Source organism: Peromyscus maniculatus, chromosome 5, assembly GCF_049852395.1.
Source record: "Peromyscus maniculatus bairdii isolate BWxNUB_F1_BW_parent chromosome 5, HU_Pman_BW_mat_3.1, whole genome shotgun sequence".
NCBI classification, from domain to species: Eukaryota; Metazoa; Chordata; class Mammalia; order Rodentia; family Cricetidae; genus Peromyscus; species Peromyscus maniculatus.
This window is the reverse complement of record NC_134856.1, coordinates 139194085-139209459: the sequence shown is the minus strand read 5'-3', so window position 1 is coordinate 139209459 and position 15375 is coordinate 139194085. Positions and strand designations below refer to the sequence as shown.

Genomic DNA, 15375 nt, shown 5'->3' with positions numbered 1-15375 from the left:
CCCTTCTCAATATGGTGGCTGACTGTATCGCACTCTGAGATATAGGGGGTGACAAAATGTATTGAGTCTCCAAAGCTTGCCTGCCAGACAGGTTTAAGGCCTGTCAGCAGTGTGGTCTTTTCTGACTAGGACAAGTCCAGCCTGCACAGCTCAGGTTCCCCTTTGCCTGATCCCCAATGCACTTTCTCTTGGAATGCAGTCTCCCCTGTGCTACCCAGACTCAGCCTCACTGCTGCTTCCCCTGCCCTTTTGTCACTTGAGAGTGGGGTGGCCCAAGGCCTCTTCAAATGACATTAAACAGTTTCCTTTTCCTGTGGGAAGACTGTCTTAGCAAGTTCTGCCTATCCTGTATTCTTTTTTTTTTGGGGGGGGGGGGGCGGGGCAACAGTTTCTCTGTATAGCCCTGGCTGGCCTTGAACTCAGAGATCCACCTTCCTCTGCCTCCAGAGTCTGGGATTAAAGGTGTGCGCCACCACCGCCTGGCCTATCCTGTATTCTAAGCCAGTTCACCTCACCCCTTTCTGTGCTCTGTTCTTCCTTTGGTCTTCTGAGTTCTTACCTGGAGTTCTGTAGATTTGTGTGAATTGTCCTGTGGGGTTTTGGCTTGGTCTGAACCCACCAGCTCTGAACTTGACCCTAATGAAAAGTCTCTGATGCTTCCTTCCAGGTGGTGCTCTACATAAACTGCATATCCAGATGGGTCTGATTGGCCAGCGCTTGCCCCGGTTCTGGGCCAGGCTGCTCTTCACAATTGTAAGGCTCTGGGGTCAGCCACTGGAACACCCTGATTGAGATGGTTTAGTGTGCTTGCTGGGAAGGCATGGTCTCTGGAATGCCGGGGCTCAGACTCCGGCCTCGAACATGCTAGGCGAGTGCTCTACACTCTACACTGAGCTATATCTGCACTCCCTGAGACATCAAGACTAAAGTGCATTGGATGTTGGGAACCAATGCCTTTCTCTTTTCATTTTCTTGTCACATGACAGAGGGTCTAAGGTCCAGCTGTGGCACATCTGTGGTGATCTGATACAAAGCTTATCTGGGATATGCTTTCAGTTCTGTCATGGGAAGGGAGTGGGGCACAGGGACATTCTACCAAGTCCCAAGGTTCCTGCCATGTCCTTCCTTCCTCATGAGGAGTCTAGCCTGATAACACAAGATGACCTGTCTTTCCCTTTCCCTCCAAATGGAGCTAAGAACCACAGCTTTGTGTTATCGCCCTCCAACCTTTCAGAAGACTACCATAGGTGTGGCTCAGTGAATACAGCTGGTTCATGGTTCCTTCCTCTATTTCTTGGTGTGGGGAACTCTTATTTTTATTTGTTATTTTGAGGCAAGGTCTCACTGTGTAGCTCTGGCTGGCCTGGAACTGAGTATGCAGGCCAGGCTGGCCTGAAACTCGAAGATTCAGCTGCCCCTGGCATGCTGGGATTAAAGGTGAGCATCACCATGCCTGGCCCATGAGGGGAACTCTTATCCTCCTCCGGCAGGATTGGACCATGTCAAGTCTGAAACCAAGGAGAACATGTTCCAAATAACTTGGCAAAGAGGAAGAGCAGGAAGCTTCATGTCTTCCCAGGAGTGCCAGTGTGTGGTAGGTAGCTTTCCTGTTGCTGTGACCAAGCTCCTGGCAAGCAGCAGCTTGGGGAAGCCAGGGTGGGCTCATCTGCTTTCACAGTTTGACAGGATCCAGTCCAGCATGGCAAGGACAGCATGGAGGCTTGAGCTGGTGATGACTGGTCACATTGCATCCAGTCAGGAAGCACAGAGCAGTGAAGTCTGCTTCTCAACCCACATACTTGTACTCAGTGTGGGACCCAAGCCCGTGGAGTAGTGTTGCCCACACTGGGGTGCGTCTCCCCACATCCATTAGCCTCACACACCTTTAATCTCAGCTCTCTGATTTTGAGGCCAGCCTGGTCAATGTAGGGAGCTCCAGGACAGCCAGGATAACATAGAGAGGCACTGTCTCAAAACACAGAAAAAACAGTGATTTTTAAAAACAAGAAAAAAGAGAATCCATCATAGATATTCCCCATTGTGATTCTAAGTCTGTAGGGTTGACAGTCAAGATGATCCATCACACTGTTCAACCAAAAGAGCCCTTGGAGTCTGTTAGCAAGTCAGCTATTTGTAACCCCTATCAGGAAATGGAGCCAGCACTCAGGAGGCAGAGGCAGGTAGATCTCTGAGTTCAAAACCAGCCTGGTCTACACATCTACACAGCTAGTTCCAGTACAGCCAGGGCTACACAGAGAAACCTTGTCTCGAAAAACAAACAAAAAGTTAAATGTGGTGTATGTACACAATGGGATTTCACGTGGTTGTAAAAAGGCCCATATTTTCTCCCAAGCAAGACTTAAAAGTTTATGTACATATATGATGTCCACACTCAAACACGCAGGAAGAGATGTTGAGAAAGGGTGAGAAACCATAAATGCAGGAAGGTGGTCACCTGGGGAAAGGAAGGGAACCAGCCAGAGAGGCAGGGACACAGGGGAGGGGAAGGCAGTGAAAGGGAATGAATTAGAACAAGGTATAACGTATGTGTGAAGACGAAGCCAGTTATGGCAGCCCACACCTTTAATCCCAGCACTGGGGAGGCAGAAGCAGGCGGATCTCTGAGTTTAAGGCCAACCAGGGCTACATAGTCCCTGTCTCCCCCCCACCGCCCCAAAAAATGATAGTCATAATACCTGCCTCAAATGAATGTACCAGGCTTTGCTGACTCCACATGGGAGGCCTTACCTTTTCGGAGAAGGGAATCGGGGCTGGGTTGAGGGGAAAGGCTGGGGGGGCAGTAAGAGGAGAGATGAGAGGGGAATCTGTGGTTGGTATGTAAAATGAATAAAAAAATTTCTTAATAAAAAATAGTCCTAAGAATAAAGAAAGATATAAACAATAATAACAAAAGAAAATGAAGCCTGTGATCTTGTATGTTAAGGTAAATATTTAAAAACAGTAACTGCAGCTGGGCAGTGGTAGTGGTAGCTCACACCTTTAATCCCAGCACTTGGGAGGCAGAGGCAGGTGGCTCTCTGTAAGCTTGAAGATGGTCTACTCCACGACAGCCAGAGCTGTTACACTGAGAAACCATGTTTCAAAAAACTAAAGGCAGTATGGTATGAAATGACTTGCAGTGGGTGGCTGGTTTTTGTTCGGTTTCTATTGCTGAGACCAACTTCCAGCGGATTTCCAGGACAGCATATTTCGTTCATTTGTACAAACACAAGCATGAGGCATTGTTCTTTTGAGTGGTAGTGATTTCTAGCATTGATTACAGGATTTCCACTGACAATCTGGTTGCATTATACATGACTTTACACAAGTTTCAGCTTTAACTTTTGACTTCCTTTCCCTCCTCCTGGCACACCTGCAGGATGCCAAGCATACCACAGACTCCTGTCAATACAGTCAAACAGTGACCTCCACGCACTGTGGTTTGTTCTCAGTTAGGGATTTAGAATTCACCACTCACTGGTGAGGCGCTTGGAACCAGAGTGCGCTGTAAACCACAGGTGAGAAGTGATTACTTCATTTGCAGCTCCTCCATAATGGCGTCAGCGATCTCCGAGACACTTTGGTCCACGCTGACTTGGATGAAGTTTTCAGGAGCTGATGGGGGCTCCAGAATACTGAACTGAGACTGCAGTAACTCAGGCGGCATAAAATGTCCTTTTCGTTGGAACAAGCGTCTGGAAATGATCTCAAACGACCCACAGAGGTAGACCACCAAGAGCTGTTCGCCAGCCAGCTTTCCCTTTGCTGACTCATTGCTTTTCAAAGGCACATCATTTCTTCCATGTATCAAGATGTCTCTGTACATTTTCTTCAGTGCTGAACAGGCTAGAACAACATGCTGTCCTGAGGCCACATCTCTGTTTTCAAAACATAAGAAATGCAGAATGGGGGTACTCTGTGCCAATTCTAGGGGAGCCAGTCCCTGCCGATGGAAAATGGTACTTGAAAATGGAGATTAAGCCTGGGGTGCTCTCAGCCTTCCTCAGTGAACTGAGTAATCTTGGGCTCAAGTGTTCCTCTCCAGGCATCAGTTCCTCGCTTGTTAAGTGGCCAGAGGACAGAGCTAATGAGTACCTGGTGTGCACACGTGTTTGGCCCCACCGTGATGCCGCTGGTTCTAATTTCAGAAGTGATTTTTTTTTTAATTTACTGGATTATACCAGGGCCAGATGACTTCTTACCTTACTAAAATGTCATGCAAGCTGCAGAGCCATGGGATCCTGTCCTGAAATTAGAGCAGGAATTACAAGCTTTCCCGGGTGTTGCTTGTACAGAAGAAACAGTAGTACCACAGTCACACATGCTAACTAACCCAGAGACCTCGGTGGGAACTGGGCATGGACCGTCCGAAGGCCACGCCCAAGGCCTACAACCACAGAGGCAGTGCCTTGGTTCTGGTATCAATGGCTCTTTCACGATATAAGTCCCCTTAAGCTACATTACTTTATACCCTCTCCCCCCCCCTGTGTAAATGTCTCCCAGCTTTGATGCTGACACACTTCTTACTGTAGCTAATATATTCTCTCAGTGAATCTAGTCAGAACCTGTAGCTAAGCACATGCTCTGCCGCTGAGTTCTATCCCAACCCTCGAGTTAACCTCTCACCCCAACAGGGCTTCTCTGTGCAGCCCTGGCTGTCCTGGATCTCCCTCTGTAGACCAGGCTGGCCTCAAACTCAGATCTTCCTGCCTCTGCCTCCCAGTGCTGGGATTAAAGGCGTGCTCAAGCACCACCCTGCCTAACTTCTTAATGTAGCACTTTAAATCTTTCAAAATGACTCTTGCAATACCTTGTGGTTAGCCAAGGTTTCCTACAACATTCAAGAACTAATGGGGATGAAAAAGATTATTTATAAGCTTCTTAATTTTAACTTCTTGGATATATATTTTTTTCTTTTTTTAAGTATTATTTCATGTGAATGTTTTGCGTGCGCGCGCACTGAGTGCATGCCCTCAGAAGCCAGAAAAGAGTGGAGGAATCCCCAGGAACTGGAGTTACAGGCAGCTATGAGCTGCCATGTGGGTGCAGGAACTGAACCTGGGTCCTCTGGAAGAGCAGCCAGTGCTCCTAACCCCTGAGTCACTTCTCCAGCCCCTCAGGTATGTTGTGTAAAGCAGCTCCTAGGCCTGTGTAGCAGAAGGTGACTCAGCCTTGACAATGCCATCCAAGAAAGTTCTGTCTCCTTTCCTGGGATTCTGTACAAGCGTTGTCACCGCCACCCACCTCGGCCACACCACACCACTCCCATACCCTGGTGGATTATCAAACCTTCAGCTCAACAGGGAAGGGATGGCCTTTGAGTAGGCATCCCCAAGGAGTAGCCTGGAGCTGAGATATTAAGGGTGAACATCGGTCACTCAGTGAAGGAGGAAACATTCCAGGTAGCAGGGGGCAGTGGACACAAAGGCCTTATGAGGAACAGCATGGTCACAGGAGGGACTGAGCCGCTGAGAGGTTCCTGTGGACACAGAGTACCTAACACTTTTCTAAAAGAGACTCCACATACGTGAGATCAGTTAAAAGCCTAAAGGGTCTCAGACTTGGTACCTGGTGCCGTGGTTTGAGTGAGAACGGCCCCCATAGGCTCAGATACTGGTCCCTAGTTGATGGAACCTTTGGGGGAGGATGAAAAGGTGTGGCTTCCTTGGAGGAAGTGTGTCATTGGGAGCAGGCTTTGTGCATTCCCAATGCTCTCTGCCTCCTGTTTCAGGTCAACTATTGAACATTTCAGCTGTTCCTGCTGTCTTGCCTTTGCTCCACCATCATGGACTCTAATCTTGTGAAGCTGTAAACCCAATTAAACGCTTTTCTAAGATGCCTCAGTCATGGTGCACAGCAACAGGAAAGTAATTAAGACACATGGCCACATTGAATTTGCATGGCCACTATGGCCTTGGAGTTCACCGGAACTTGATGGTGTGGGAAAGGGGAAAGGACCTAGGAGGCACTAACTTCTGTGTCTGAGCACAAGGGAGCCTCTGCTCACTTGGGGATTAGAGATTAAAATCCTGCAACAAGCTGTGGCTGGCTGTGCACAAGACAGGTGAGAAGGTGGCTCACTCCTGGCCTCAGTTCATGGACAAGTCAGGTTCTAGGCTACTAGACAAGGAGGCGTGAAGCAGAGATACTGGACACCCACGGCCAACGTTACCTGGTCACTCAGAGGTACCCCTTTTCCCATCTTCATCCGATTCTCTTCAGAGTGGTAATCATCGGCATCATAGAATTTCCATCCCAGCTTTAGGAATGAAGGGAGAGGTGTATGTAGCATCAGCAAAAACCATAAACAATCACCAAGAGCTTACTGGCAGGCAGGTATAGAAATCACTGGTCTAGCCAGGCAGTGGTGGAATACACCTTTGATCCCAGCACTCAGGAGGCAGAGCCAGGCAGATCTCTGAGTTCGTGGCCAGCCGGTCTACTGAGTGAGTTCCAGGACAGGCTCCAAAGCTATACAGAGAAACCCTGTCTCAAAAAATAAAAAATAAATCACTGGTCTGAGGCTGCCCCTCTCACTTATAAATACCAAGAAGAAACCTAGATTGCCATGCTGAGGCATCTGCACAGACCATAGGTCAAAAGAAAGGGATGGAGCTGTGGACAAGAGCACAATGGATGAGGGACGTTACCTTAGAGGCCAGCAGCGCGCCCACGGTAGATCTGTGAAAAGAATACAGATGTGTCCATTTCTACTCAACACATGTAAGTGCCAGCTGTTTTGAGAGGATGCCTGAGAGATGAGCAGCTGTCACATTAAAATGCAGGTCCCTCTGTGGTCCTAAAGCAGAGATGCCCTTAACCCTGGAGTCTAGAGACAACCTTCACTGTCCTAAGATGTATTATCCAGAAAGCAGTTCATCAGAACTAATTAGACCACTGAGCCAGTGTGGTGGTACATGCCTGTAATCCCAACACTTGGAGGTCCACAACACAAACCAACAAACAACAAAGCATTTTCTCAATAATCGGTGTTTCATAGTTATTTGTGTCGGCACACACCTGTAATCCCATGATACGAGAGGTGGGGGCAGGAAGGTAGTCAGTTCTAGGCCAGTTTGGATGGCACATTGAGACACTGACTCAAAAAACAAACAAACAAACAAAAAAAAACCAATGACAACAGAGAGCCATTGTTTTAGTTCCTATATAGAGAGAATACCAAACGAATAAAGTGGTAGTTTTATAAAAAATTCAAGAGAGGATTGGTTTTTTTTATTAAAAAAAAAAAAAAAACTATTTTGTGTTAGCCAACTACTCCTGGGCCTCCCAGGAGTTCTTGATACACCTAGTGGGAGGGGTTTAATAAGAGATTTAATACCATGCAGCCCTGTAAAGTTCGGGGGCCATAAACACATCAAAGCATTGTTAGTTTACTAGATACCCATAAGGGGCTGCAGAGGAAGCTCAGCAATTAGCACTGGCTGCTTTTCCAAGGGCCCTGGGTTCGATTTCCAGGACCCACATGGCAGGGATCTGATGCCCTCTTCTGGCTTCATTGTGCGCTGCACCCATGTGGTACTCAAACATGCAGACAAAAAAAAAAAAAAAACAAAAACAAAAACAAAAAAAACCATACACATAAAAGAGAAGGTCAGTGAGTCAAGAACGGCCAACACCTGTTAAGATGGGGTGTCCCACAGAGTATGCTAGTGAGGACTGGGACCTCAAAAGTGGAGGTCTGGGCCTCAGTCATTCTGTCATTAAATGGCTGTTCCTTAGCTAACTGGGCTTCTCGAGTCCTCAGTTTGGTCAACTTGCTATACAAGTTGTCCGTTCATCTCTAGTTTATTCAGCCAACTAAGAGAACTTCAGGTATATGGGTGTCTTGTTTGCATGTAAGTTAGTGTACCACATATGTGCAGTGCCCAGGGAGGTCAGAAGAGGGTCTGGAACTTGGGTTATAGACCATCATGAGCCACCATGTTATTATTGGGAATTGAACCCAGGTCTTCTGGAAGAGCAGCCAGTGCTTTTAACTGAGCCGTCTCTCCAGTCCCAATTCAGCCAATTTTTATTGAATATGTATCACCTAGCAGTTCCCAAAAGACAAAGAAGAGACCACTATGCTGTACTTTGATTAAGGTGAGTGCACCACAGCGGACCCAAACCAGAGTTTTGCACAGGAAAAAAAATCATACTTAAGATCAAGTTAGATTAACTATGAATAAACATGTTAGCACCAACTATAGTCTAAAAGAAGAGTGATGTGGAATAATCCTCTTGTACACTGTAAAGATTTGTCACTCAAATTGGTTTAATAAAACACTGATAAATAAAACACTGGGCCAGTAGCCAAGCAGGAAGTATAGGCGGAGCAACCAAACTAAGGATGATGGGAAGAGGAAGGATGGGGTCAGGAATCATCAGCCAGATGTAGAGAAGCAAGATAAGAATGCTGTACTGAGAAAAGTTACCAAGCCACGTGGCTAAACATAGGTAAGAATTATGAGGTAATTTAAGTGTAACTGTTAGCTAGTAATAAGCCTGAGCTCTTGGCTGAGCATTTATAAGTAATATTAAACCTCTGAGTCAATTATTTGGGAAGTGGCTGCCAGGTATTTAGGGACAGGCAGGCGGAAGAGAAATGTTTGATTACAGAAGAGCTAGGGTACATGTCAGCTGGCAGAAAGGAGGTAGAAAGGAAAGGAAAAATCCACTCTCTCTGCTCCATCCAGATCTAAACCAGAGGACCACAGGAGGAACAAGGCGTAGTGTGGGGCTCATAAGCAATGACTGATGTAAGCTTACAAGCCAAACTTCAGGACCCAGATGTCTCTCTCCCAGCAGGTTGGACTAAAAGGCACCTTGGAAGGCAGTAGGCTATCAGGGAGAGGGAAGAAATAAAGAAAACTAGATTTGAAAGGTTTAAGCTGATCCTAGCAGAAGCTGAGGTGGCTTTACTGTGATATTAAAATATAAGAAAATAAACAATGCTAAGGTTCTCTGGCTCATCCTTCCAGTCTCTGTGACAAGGACAATCTGAGCACTTATTATGGGATAGGTGCTGTTCTGGACAAGACAGAAAGGGTCTCTGGTGGGGGAAGAGACAATGAACACAGCGAACAGGTTTCCCGATTATACAACAGCCGGGATTTTCAGGCTCTGTGATTTCTGTTCATTTTTGTGGCTCTGGGATTGAACTCAGGGCATGAAAGTCAAGTACTCCACCACTGAATTACACCTACAGCTCTGGGCTCTGTGTTCCATTTCACTTTTAGTTCTGAGTTTTGGTTTTTAAAGCAGAGAATGATGGACTGACTAATACTGTGATCCAAGCACCTAGAAAACTAGGCAGGAAGATCCCTGCATTTGAAAGGCCAGCCTTAACTGCACATCAAAAATTCTTCTCTCAAATTAAACACTACTTAGTAATTTTGGAAACATAAAGCTACCTTGTAGGACTGGGGAGATGGCTTACTGGTTAAGAATACATACTGTTCTTGCAAAGGACTTGAGATCAGTTCCCAGAACCGATATGGATTGGCTCACCGCCATCCAGCTCCAGAGGATAAGATACCTCTGAGGGCACCTGCACTAGTGTGGGCAGGTGCGGACACACACACACACACACACACACACACACACACACACACACACACACACACACTTAAAAATAATAAAACAAGCCTTTCATTTTAAAAGACTACCTTGTGGTTTAGAAAGTCCCCAGAGAGACACATCGACCCTTAAAAGGCTCTGGCTCACCAGTTAACATCTGTTGGGATGCCTACGGTTGTATGTTGCAGTTTGGTGTCTTGGATTATACCCGGTGCAGTCTGATGGTGTCTATCAAACCAAGTGCCTACTGCTTGCTTAATTCTAAACTGGCTGCCCTGGGCTGAGAAGAAACTGCATATTTTGCAGAGTTCTGGCACTTTGCATATGAACATTCCTTCTTAAGCAGGAACAAGATCAAGGAAGACGATACCTTGCAGAGTGATCTTCACTTTTCAAAGTCTATTCAGAAAAATGCAGAAACTCACCCAGTAGGGAGACCATCTGCCCAACCAGACAAAGCTTTGTAAAGACCCGGGACAAGGTTTACCTCTTGGTTGGGACTTTGCACCCTCCCACCTTGCTCTGCAAGATGTCCCCAGGCCCAGGTTCGTAAGACTGAAGCTGAAAGTTGTGGCGGGACTCTGTGTCTCTCCTGCTACAACTTTCCAGGCTGCACTCCAGCAGCCTCTCCATGCCCGACCTTCGTTCCCCGGCTGCTAGCCACCATCAACAGGACCTTGGCGTTTCACCCGTGGTGACCCTGGGGAGCGGCCAGCGGGGCAGGAGAGCGGGGGACCTCGGCAGGGCTCCCAGGGCTCAGGCCGCCCCACCGCCTCCCAGATCCCGCCCGCCTGCGGCCTCCGCGACCTACTTCCCGGAGCCGCTCACGCCCATCACCAGCAACACCAGCGGTGCCTCCATCTCCCAGTTCCTTGGTCCTCGGCGCCCTCTTCCGGGACAGGGCCCGCCTAGTCCTGACGTCACAGGCCCCGCCCCCGCCGACTCCAGTGCGGACCGCTGGGTGGTGCAGCCAGAGGGCAGCTGCTGGCGTTTCCAGGTGCTTGTGCTCTGCCACAAGGAATCCACCAGGGACGGGTGGACAGTGATAGAAATATTTTACTAACAAAGACAACAGTGAAGGGACAACGACGTGGAGCCAGGGATGGATCTCTCTCTCTCCCTCCCTCCCTCCCTCCCTCCCTCCCTCCCTCCCTCCCTCCCTCCCTCCCTCCCTCCCTCCCTCCCTCCCTCCCTCCCTCCCTCCCTCTCTCTCTCTCTCTCTCTCTCTCTCTCTCTCTCTCTCTCTCCTCAAAGTTCTTCCCTGTCCCCACTTTGCTGAAAGCCAGTTCTCCTGGACCCCCTTCCACGGTGCAAACAGCGAATTTGCATCAGTGGCTGTCTTCTGCAGGAAGTGACCGAACACCAACTCTGCAGGAGAACTCTCGCTAAATCCGGCAGGGCAGATGCTCGGCACATACACTGGTGCCTCGCTGACTCTCCCAGAGGGAGCCAGCCGAGCAGGCTCAGTAAGGACCCCCCCCCACACACACACTCAGGAGGTAGCTCTTCCCGGCAGGGGTTTGTGTTAGTGGAGCACTGTTCGTTCAAGAAGTGGGAACTGCGGCTCTCAGTAATGTTGGCAATGAAAACAGGTTCACGTGAGCGCTGGAAGTGAGCTGCCGTCCATTCACATGAACTTCTTCCTGAGAACGAGCAACACAGTCTGGTGATTTCAGTCTGGGGCTTTCGGATTGTCCCTTAGTCCACAAGCTTCACCCACAGCGACCACCAGCCAGAGCCGCTCTAAGGACAACCATAAACAGAAGGTACTGGAGAGGCCTGCATGAGTCACCAGAAGCAAAGCTTTGTCCCTGAGTCCAACAGGTAAACTTAGAGTCTTCCAAACAAGCCTCTTCTTTCTTTTTAAAAATGGTGTGTGTGGGGCCGGGCGGTGGTGGCGCATGCCTTTAATCCCAGCACTCGGGAGGCAGAGGCAGGTGGATCTCTGTGAGTTCGAGGCCAGCCTGTACTACCAAGTGAGTTCGAGGCCAGCCTGGACTACCAAGTGAGTCCCAGGAAAGGCGCAAAGCTACACAGAGAAACTCTGTCTCGAAAAACCAAAGAGAGAGAGAGAGAGAGAGAGAGAGAGAGAGAGAGAGAGAGAGAGAGAGAGAGAGAGAGAGAGAGAGAGAGAGAAAGTGTGTGTGTGTGTGTGTGTGTGTTGTCTACATGTGTGTACGCGCGCGCCTGCCCACGGAGGCCACAAGAGGGCGATGGATCTTAGGGTATCTCTAGATTTGAGAAAATACCAAAATGTTTTACAACGTGGCTGCACCATTTACATGCCTACCAAGCAGTGCCGAGCCTTCTCATTTCTTCAGCTCGCCACTAATATTTGTGGCTGTTGTTTTCACTCTATCTTGATCTTTGCTTTTTTAAAAAGATTTTAAATTTATGTGTATGAGTGGTTTTTTTACATATATATAGGTCCACCATATGCATGCAGTGTTTTCAGAGGGCATTAGATCTGTGACACCGACATTACAGACGGTTGTGAGCTGCCATGTGAATACTGGGAACCAAACCTGGGTCCTCTGCAAGAGCGTCTCTCCAGCCACACCTCCATCCTTCATTCTCCAGACACTGCCTTGTAGTGACTTCTAAGTCGTGACAGTCTCCTAGTTTGTCCTCTACCTCAGTTGCTGCTCTTTCTAAGCCCCTGCATATGTTTTTACCTCCTCCTCCTTCCCTTCCTCCTCTCCCTTTTCCTCCTTCTAGTCCTCTTCCATTTCTTTTTCTCAGGTTCTAAATGTTGGAATGACCCCAGGCTTTGTTTTGAGTCAGCTTTTCTATCCCAGGGCTTTGCTATGTGATGTTATCTTGTGTGTTTAAATACTATGTGTAAATTACTTCCCGTAGGTCTTTATCCCTGATCTCCATATATCCAACTGCTTACTTAACTCTTAGATTGTCTAATTCAAGACTTAATATTAACAAAACAAAAGTCATAAGAATGCCAGCCTCCTCTCTCAGCCTTCCAAACTTTAGACCATGAGTCTGCTTTCCCCATGGTTGGCCAACTGAGCCTCCCTGAGCTTGTCTTGACTGCTTTGTCTTACATGCTAGTCAAGACCAGCAGCAAATTCCTTGCCACCCCACTGTGTTTGAACTCATTACTTTTCATGTCTTCTTCCATGGGTTTGGTTCCCAACATCTCCCTCTCTGCTTGCGCTACTGAAGGAGACTGCTACTGATTTTCTTGCTTCTGTCCAGCTGTCCAGATCCACATAGAAGACACTCAAAGTTTTATAAATATTTATTTTTAATTATGTACATGCATGTGTGTCTGTCTGTGGGTGTGTGCACACGAATGCAGAGCATATATAGCCTGGAAGAGGACATTTGGGTCCCTGAAACTGGAGTGGAGCTGTGAGTCACCCCATATGGGGCAGTTCTGAGAGCCCAGCCTACGCCCTTTCCAGTCTCTCCAGCGGCAGTCTTGGAAGTTTTAAGAAATCATATCATGCTAGTTCCTGTTAAAGCCTTCCTGTGAGTCTATTGTTCTCTAAAACCTGTATTTGTGGGCCTGGTACACAAGGGCCTGCTCGTCCTGCCCTTGCTTAGCTCTCTTCTGAGTCTGGCTTTCCTGTTGCCCTGCAGGTGAGCTCAGCCCACTGAGCCTCCCGACCCACAACTGTCACTCTTGTGCCCACTCTTCTGAATTTTTTTAATTTCCCAGTTTAAAAACAAATGAGCTATTAGAGTCCTAACATATAGTTTCTTGGGCTGGAGAGATGGCTCAGAGGTTAAGAGCACTGGCTCTTCTTCCAGAGGTCCTGAGTTCAATTCCCAGCACCCACGTGGTGGCACACAACCATCTGTAATGAGATCTGGTGCCCTCTTCTGGCCTAAAGGGATACATGCAGGCAGAACACTATTCATAATAAATAAATTTAAAAAATAAATGTCTTAAACATATAATTTCAATTGTGGCCCATTTTAGAAGTTATAAAAGCCTTCAACTTTATCCACCGACTCATGAGTAAATTTTCTTGTGGATGGTGACCATCAAAAGAGGAAGACGTTATTATTAAAATGGCTTGATCAGGTATGTGCTATTTAAAACCTGCCCTTCCCCTTCCTCCCCTTCCCTTCCTTTCCTCCCCTCCACTGCCCACCCCTTCCCTTCCCTTTGTCCTTGCCTTGAAATCCAAAAGCCATTAGGTAGGAGACCTCTTCATTGGCCGAGGGTGCTGGTGGCAGCCCAGCATGTGGACTTCCCATACCTATGGACTTTTATAGATTAGGTCATTTTCATTTTGGCAGGTGGTGCTGTCTACACGCACAGTTTTACCGCCTGAATGGTGCTTCCATCATGGGGTCAGTTGTGTTAAGGTCTGGGGGCCTGTTGCATTCTGGACTGTGTCAAGCCTGAGACCTTTGCCCATGACCTTGGGCTCATAGAACCCGAAGGAGGCAGTGCTTCCTGCCTTGTACATGACCTCTAAAAAGGAGCGGGAGAAGGGTCACGTGCCCCTTCTCCCTGCTCCTGCCTGTGAGGTGGATTCGCCCCTGGTCAGATCAGAGGATGACTTCAGCTGTCTACTCTGTTCTGTATTCGTGAGTGTATTTCCTCAATTTACCTTAATAAAATTCCCTAATACTTCTTAAACATACTCCCATGGATTTATCACTTTATCTGGCACCCAACCACGTGGATCTGAACCCCATGAGCCCCTACTGGGACTACTGGTGGGACCAAACCCTAACACCCGTGGGTGGCTGCTGGGGAGGTTCTCCGCCCTGCAGAGCCTGCACAAACTGCCCCGCCCCTCCGGAACTGCCTGACTCCTGCTCAAGGGACCGCCTGAATACAGCGGCCATGCTGGGAGCCTGTAGGCCAGGCAGCGGTTCTTGTAACCACTGCCAAAAGCGTGCAGCGGATAGAGCACTGCAGCTCTGCGGCAGAGAGAGGAGCACTGCAGCTCTGCGGGGGATGATAGAGCACTGCAGTTCTGCAGCGGATAGAGCACTGCAGCTCTGCAGGGGATGATAGAGCACTGCAGTTCTGCAGAAGATAGAGCACTGCAGTTCTGTGGCAGAGAGAGGAGTGCTGCAGTTCTGCGGGGGATGATAGAGCACTGCAGTTCTGCGGGGGATGATAGAGCACTGCAGTTCTGCGGGGGATGATAGAGCACTGCAGTTCTGCGGGGGATGATAGAGCACTGCAGTTCTGCGTGGATAGAGGAACACTGCAGTTCAGCAGCAGAGAGAGGAGCACTGCAGTTCTGCGGGGGATGGTAGAGCACTGCAGTTCTGCGGGGGATGGTAGGACACTGCAGCTCTGCGGGGGATGATAGAGCACTGCAGCTCTGCGGGGATGATAGAGCACTGCAGTTCTGCGGGGGGGGATGATAGAACACTGCAGTTCTGCGGGGCATAGAGGAACACTGCAGTTCTGCGGGGGGGGATGATAGAGCACTGCAGTTCTGCGGGGGATGATAGAGCACTGCAGTTCTGCGGGGGGATGATAGAGCACTGCAGTTCTGCAGCGGATAGAGGAGCACTGCAGTTCTGCGGCAGAGAGAGGAGCGCTGCAGTTCTGCGGGGGATGATAGAGCACTGCAGCTCTGCGGGGATGATAGAGCACTGCAGTTCTGCGGGGGGGGGGGATGATAGAGGAACACTGCAGTTCTGCGGGGGGGGGGGGGGGATGATAGAACACTGCAGTTCTGTTGGGGGGGGGGATAATAGAGCACCGCAGCAGACAGAAAGGTATCATGTTAGGCGCCTTTCTAGGTCTGCGCTGGAAGTGGCCAGATCGGGTAACAGACCTCGCCTGGTTAGAGACGACCA

The 15375-nt window shown here is 48.7% G+C and overlaps 2 protein-coding genes across 5 annotated transcripts; one reads left to right on the top strand and one right to left on the bottom strand.

Annotated features, from left to right (window-relative positions):
* Positions 1-3144: 3144 nt before the first annotated feature.
* On the bottom strand, positions 3145-10504 carry Idnk (IDNK gluconokinase). 3 transcript variants are annotated; one of them, XM_006976750.4, is made up of 5 exons: positions 10391-10503; positions 6651-6681; positions 6173-6259; positions 4203-4246; positions 3145-3878 (listed from the first exon to the last, which is right to left on the bottom strand). In XM_006976750.4, the coding sequence occupies exons 1-5, from the start codon at positions 10438-10440 to the stop codon at positions 3530-3532; spliced, it is 561 nt and encodes a 186-aa protein (XP_006976812.1). In that variant the 5' UTR covers positions 10441-10503; the 3' UTR covers positions 3145-3529. The 3 variants fall into 3 exon arrangements, with proteins under 3 accessions (XP_006976812.1, XP_015851155.1, XP_015851153.1); XM_015995669.3 differs by lacking the exon at positions 6651-6681 and having other exon boundaries at positions 10391-10504; XM_015995667.3 differs by lacking the exon at positions 6173-6259 and having other exon boundaries at positions 10391-10501.
* On the top strand, positions 9701-14638 carry LOC121829644 (uncharacterized). 2 transcript variants are annotated; one of them, XR_006072705.2, is made up of 4 exons: positions 9701-10576; positions 11172-11403; positions 13523-13627; positions 13846-14638. XR_006072705.2 is itself a non-coding variant. In XM_076573446.1 (2 exons), exons 1-2 carry the CDS (start codon positions 10211-10213, stop codon positions 11247-11249), a joined length of 444 nt encoding a protein of 147 aa, XP_076429561.1. In that variant the 5' UTR covers positions 9701-10210; the 3' UTR covers positions 11250-13484. The 2 variants fall into 2 exon arrangements, 1 of the variants encoding a protein (XP_076429561.1); XM_076573446.1 differs by lacking the exons at positions 13523-13627; positions 13846-14638 and having other exon boundaries at positions 11172-13484.
* The last annotated feature ends 737 nt before the right edge of the window (positions 14639-15375 follow it).

Excerpts from the sequence above, each read along its gene's own strand:
- LOC121829644 (XM_076573446.1), top strand. The coding sequence starts at position 10,211 with ATGCCCGACCTTCGTTCCCCGGCTGCTAGCCACCATCAACAGGACCTT. Across the intron at positions 10,577-11,171 it reads GCAGCTGCTGGCGTTTCCAG|GTTCACGTGAGCGCTGGAAG; the intron begins GTGCTTGTGCTC and ends CAATGAAAACAG.
- Idnk (XM_006976750.4), bottom strand. The coding sequence starts at position 10,440 with ATGGAGGCACCGCTGGTGTTGCTGGTGATGGGCGTGAGCGGCTCCGGG. Across the intron at positions 6,260-6,650 it reads GCGCGCTGCTGGCCTCTAAG|CTGGGATGGAAATTCTATGA; the intron begins GTAACGTCCCTC and ends TCATTCCTAAAG. Across the intron at positions 4,247-6,172 it reads GGGTACCTCTGAGTGACCAG|GACAGGATCCCATGGCTCTG; the intron begins GTAACGTTGGCC and ends CTCTAATTTCAG.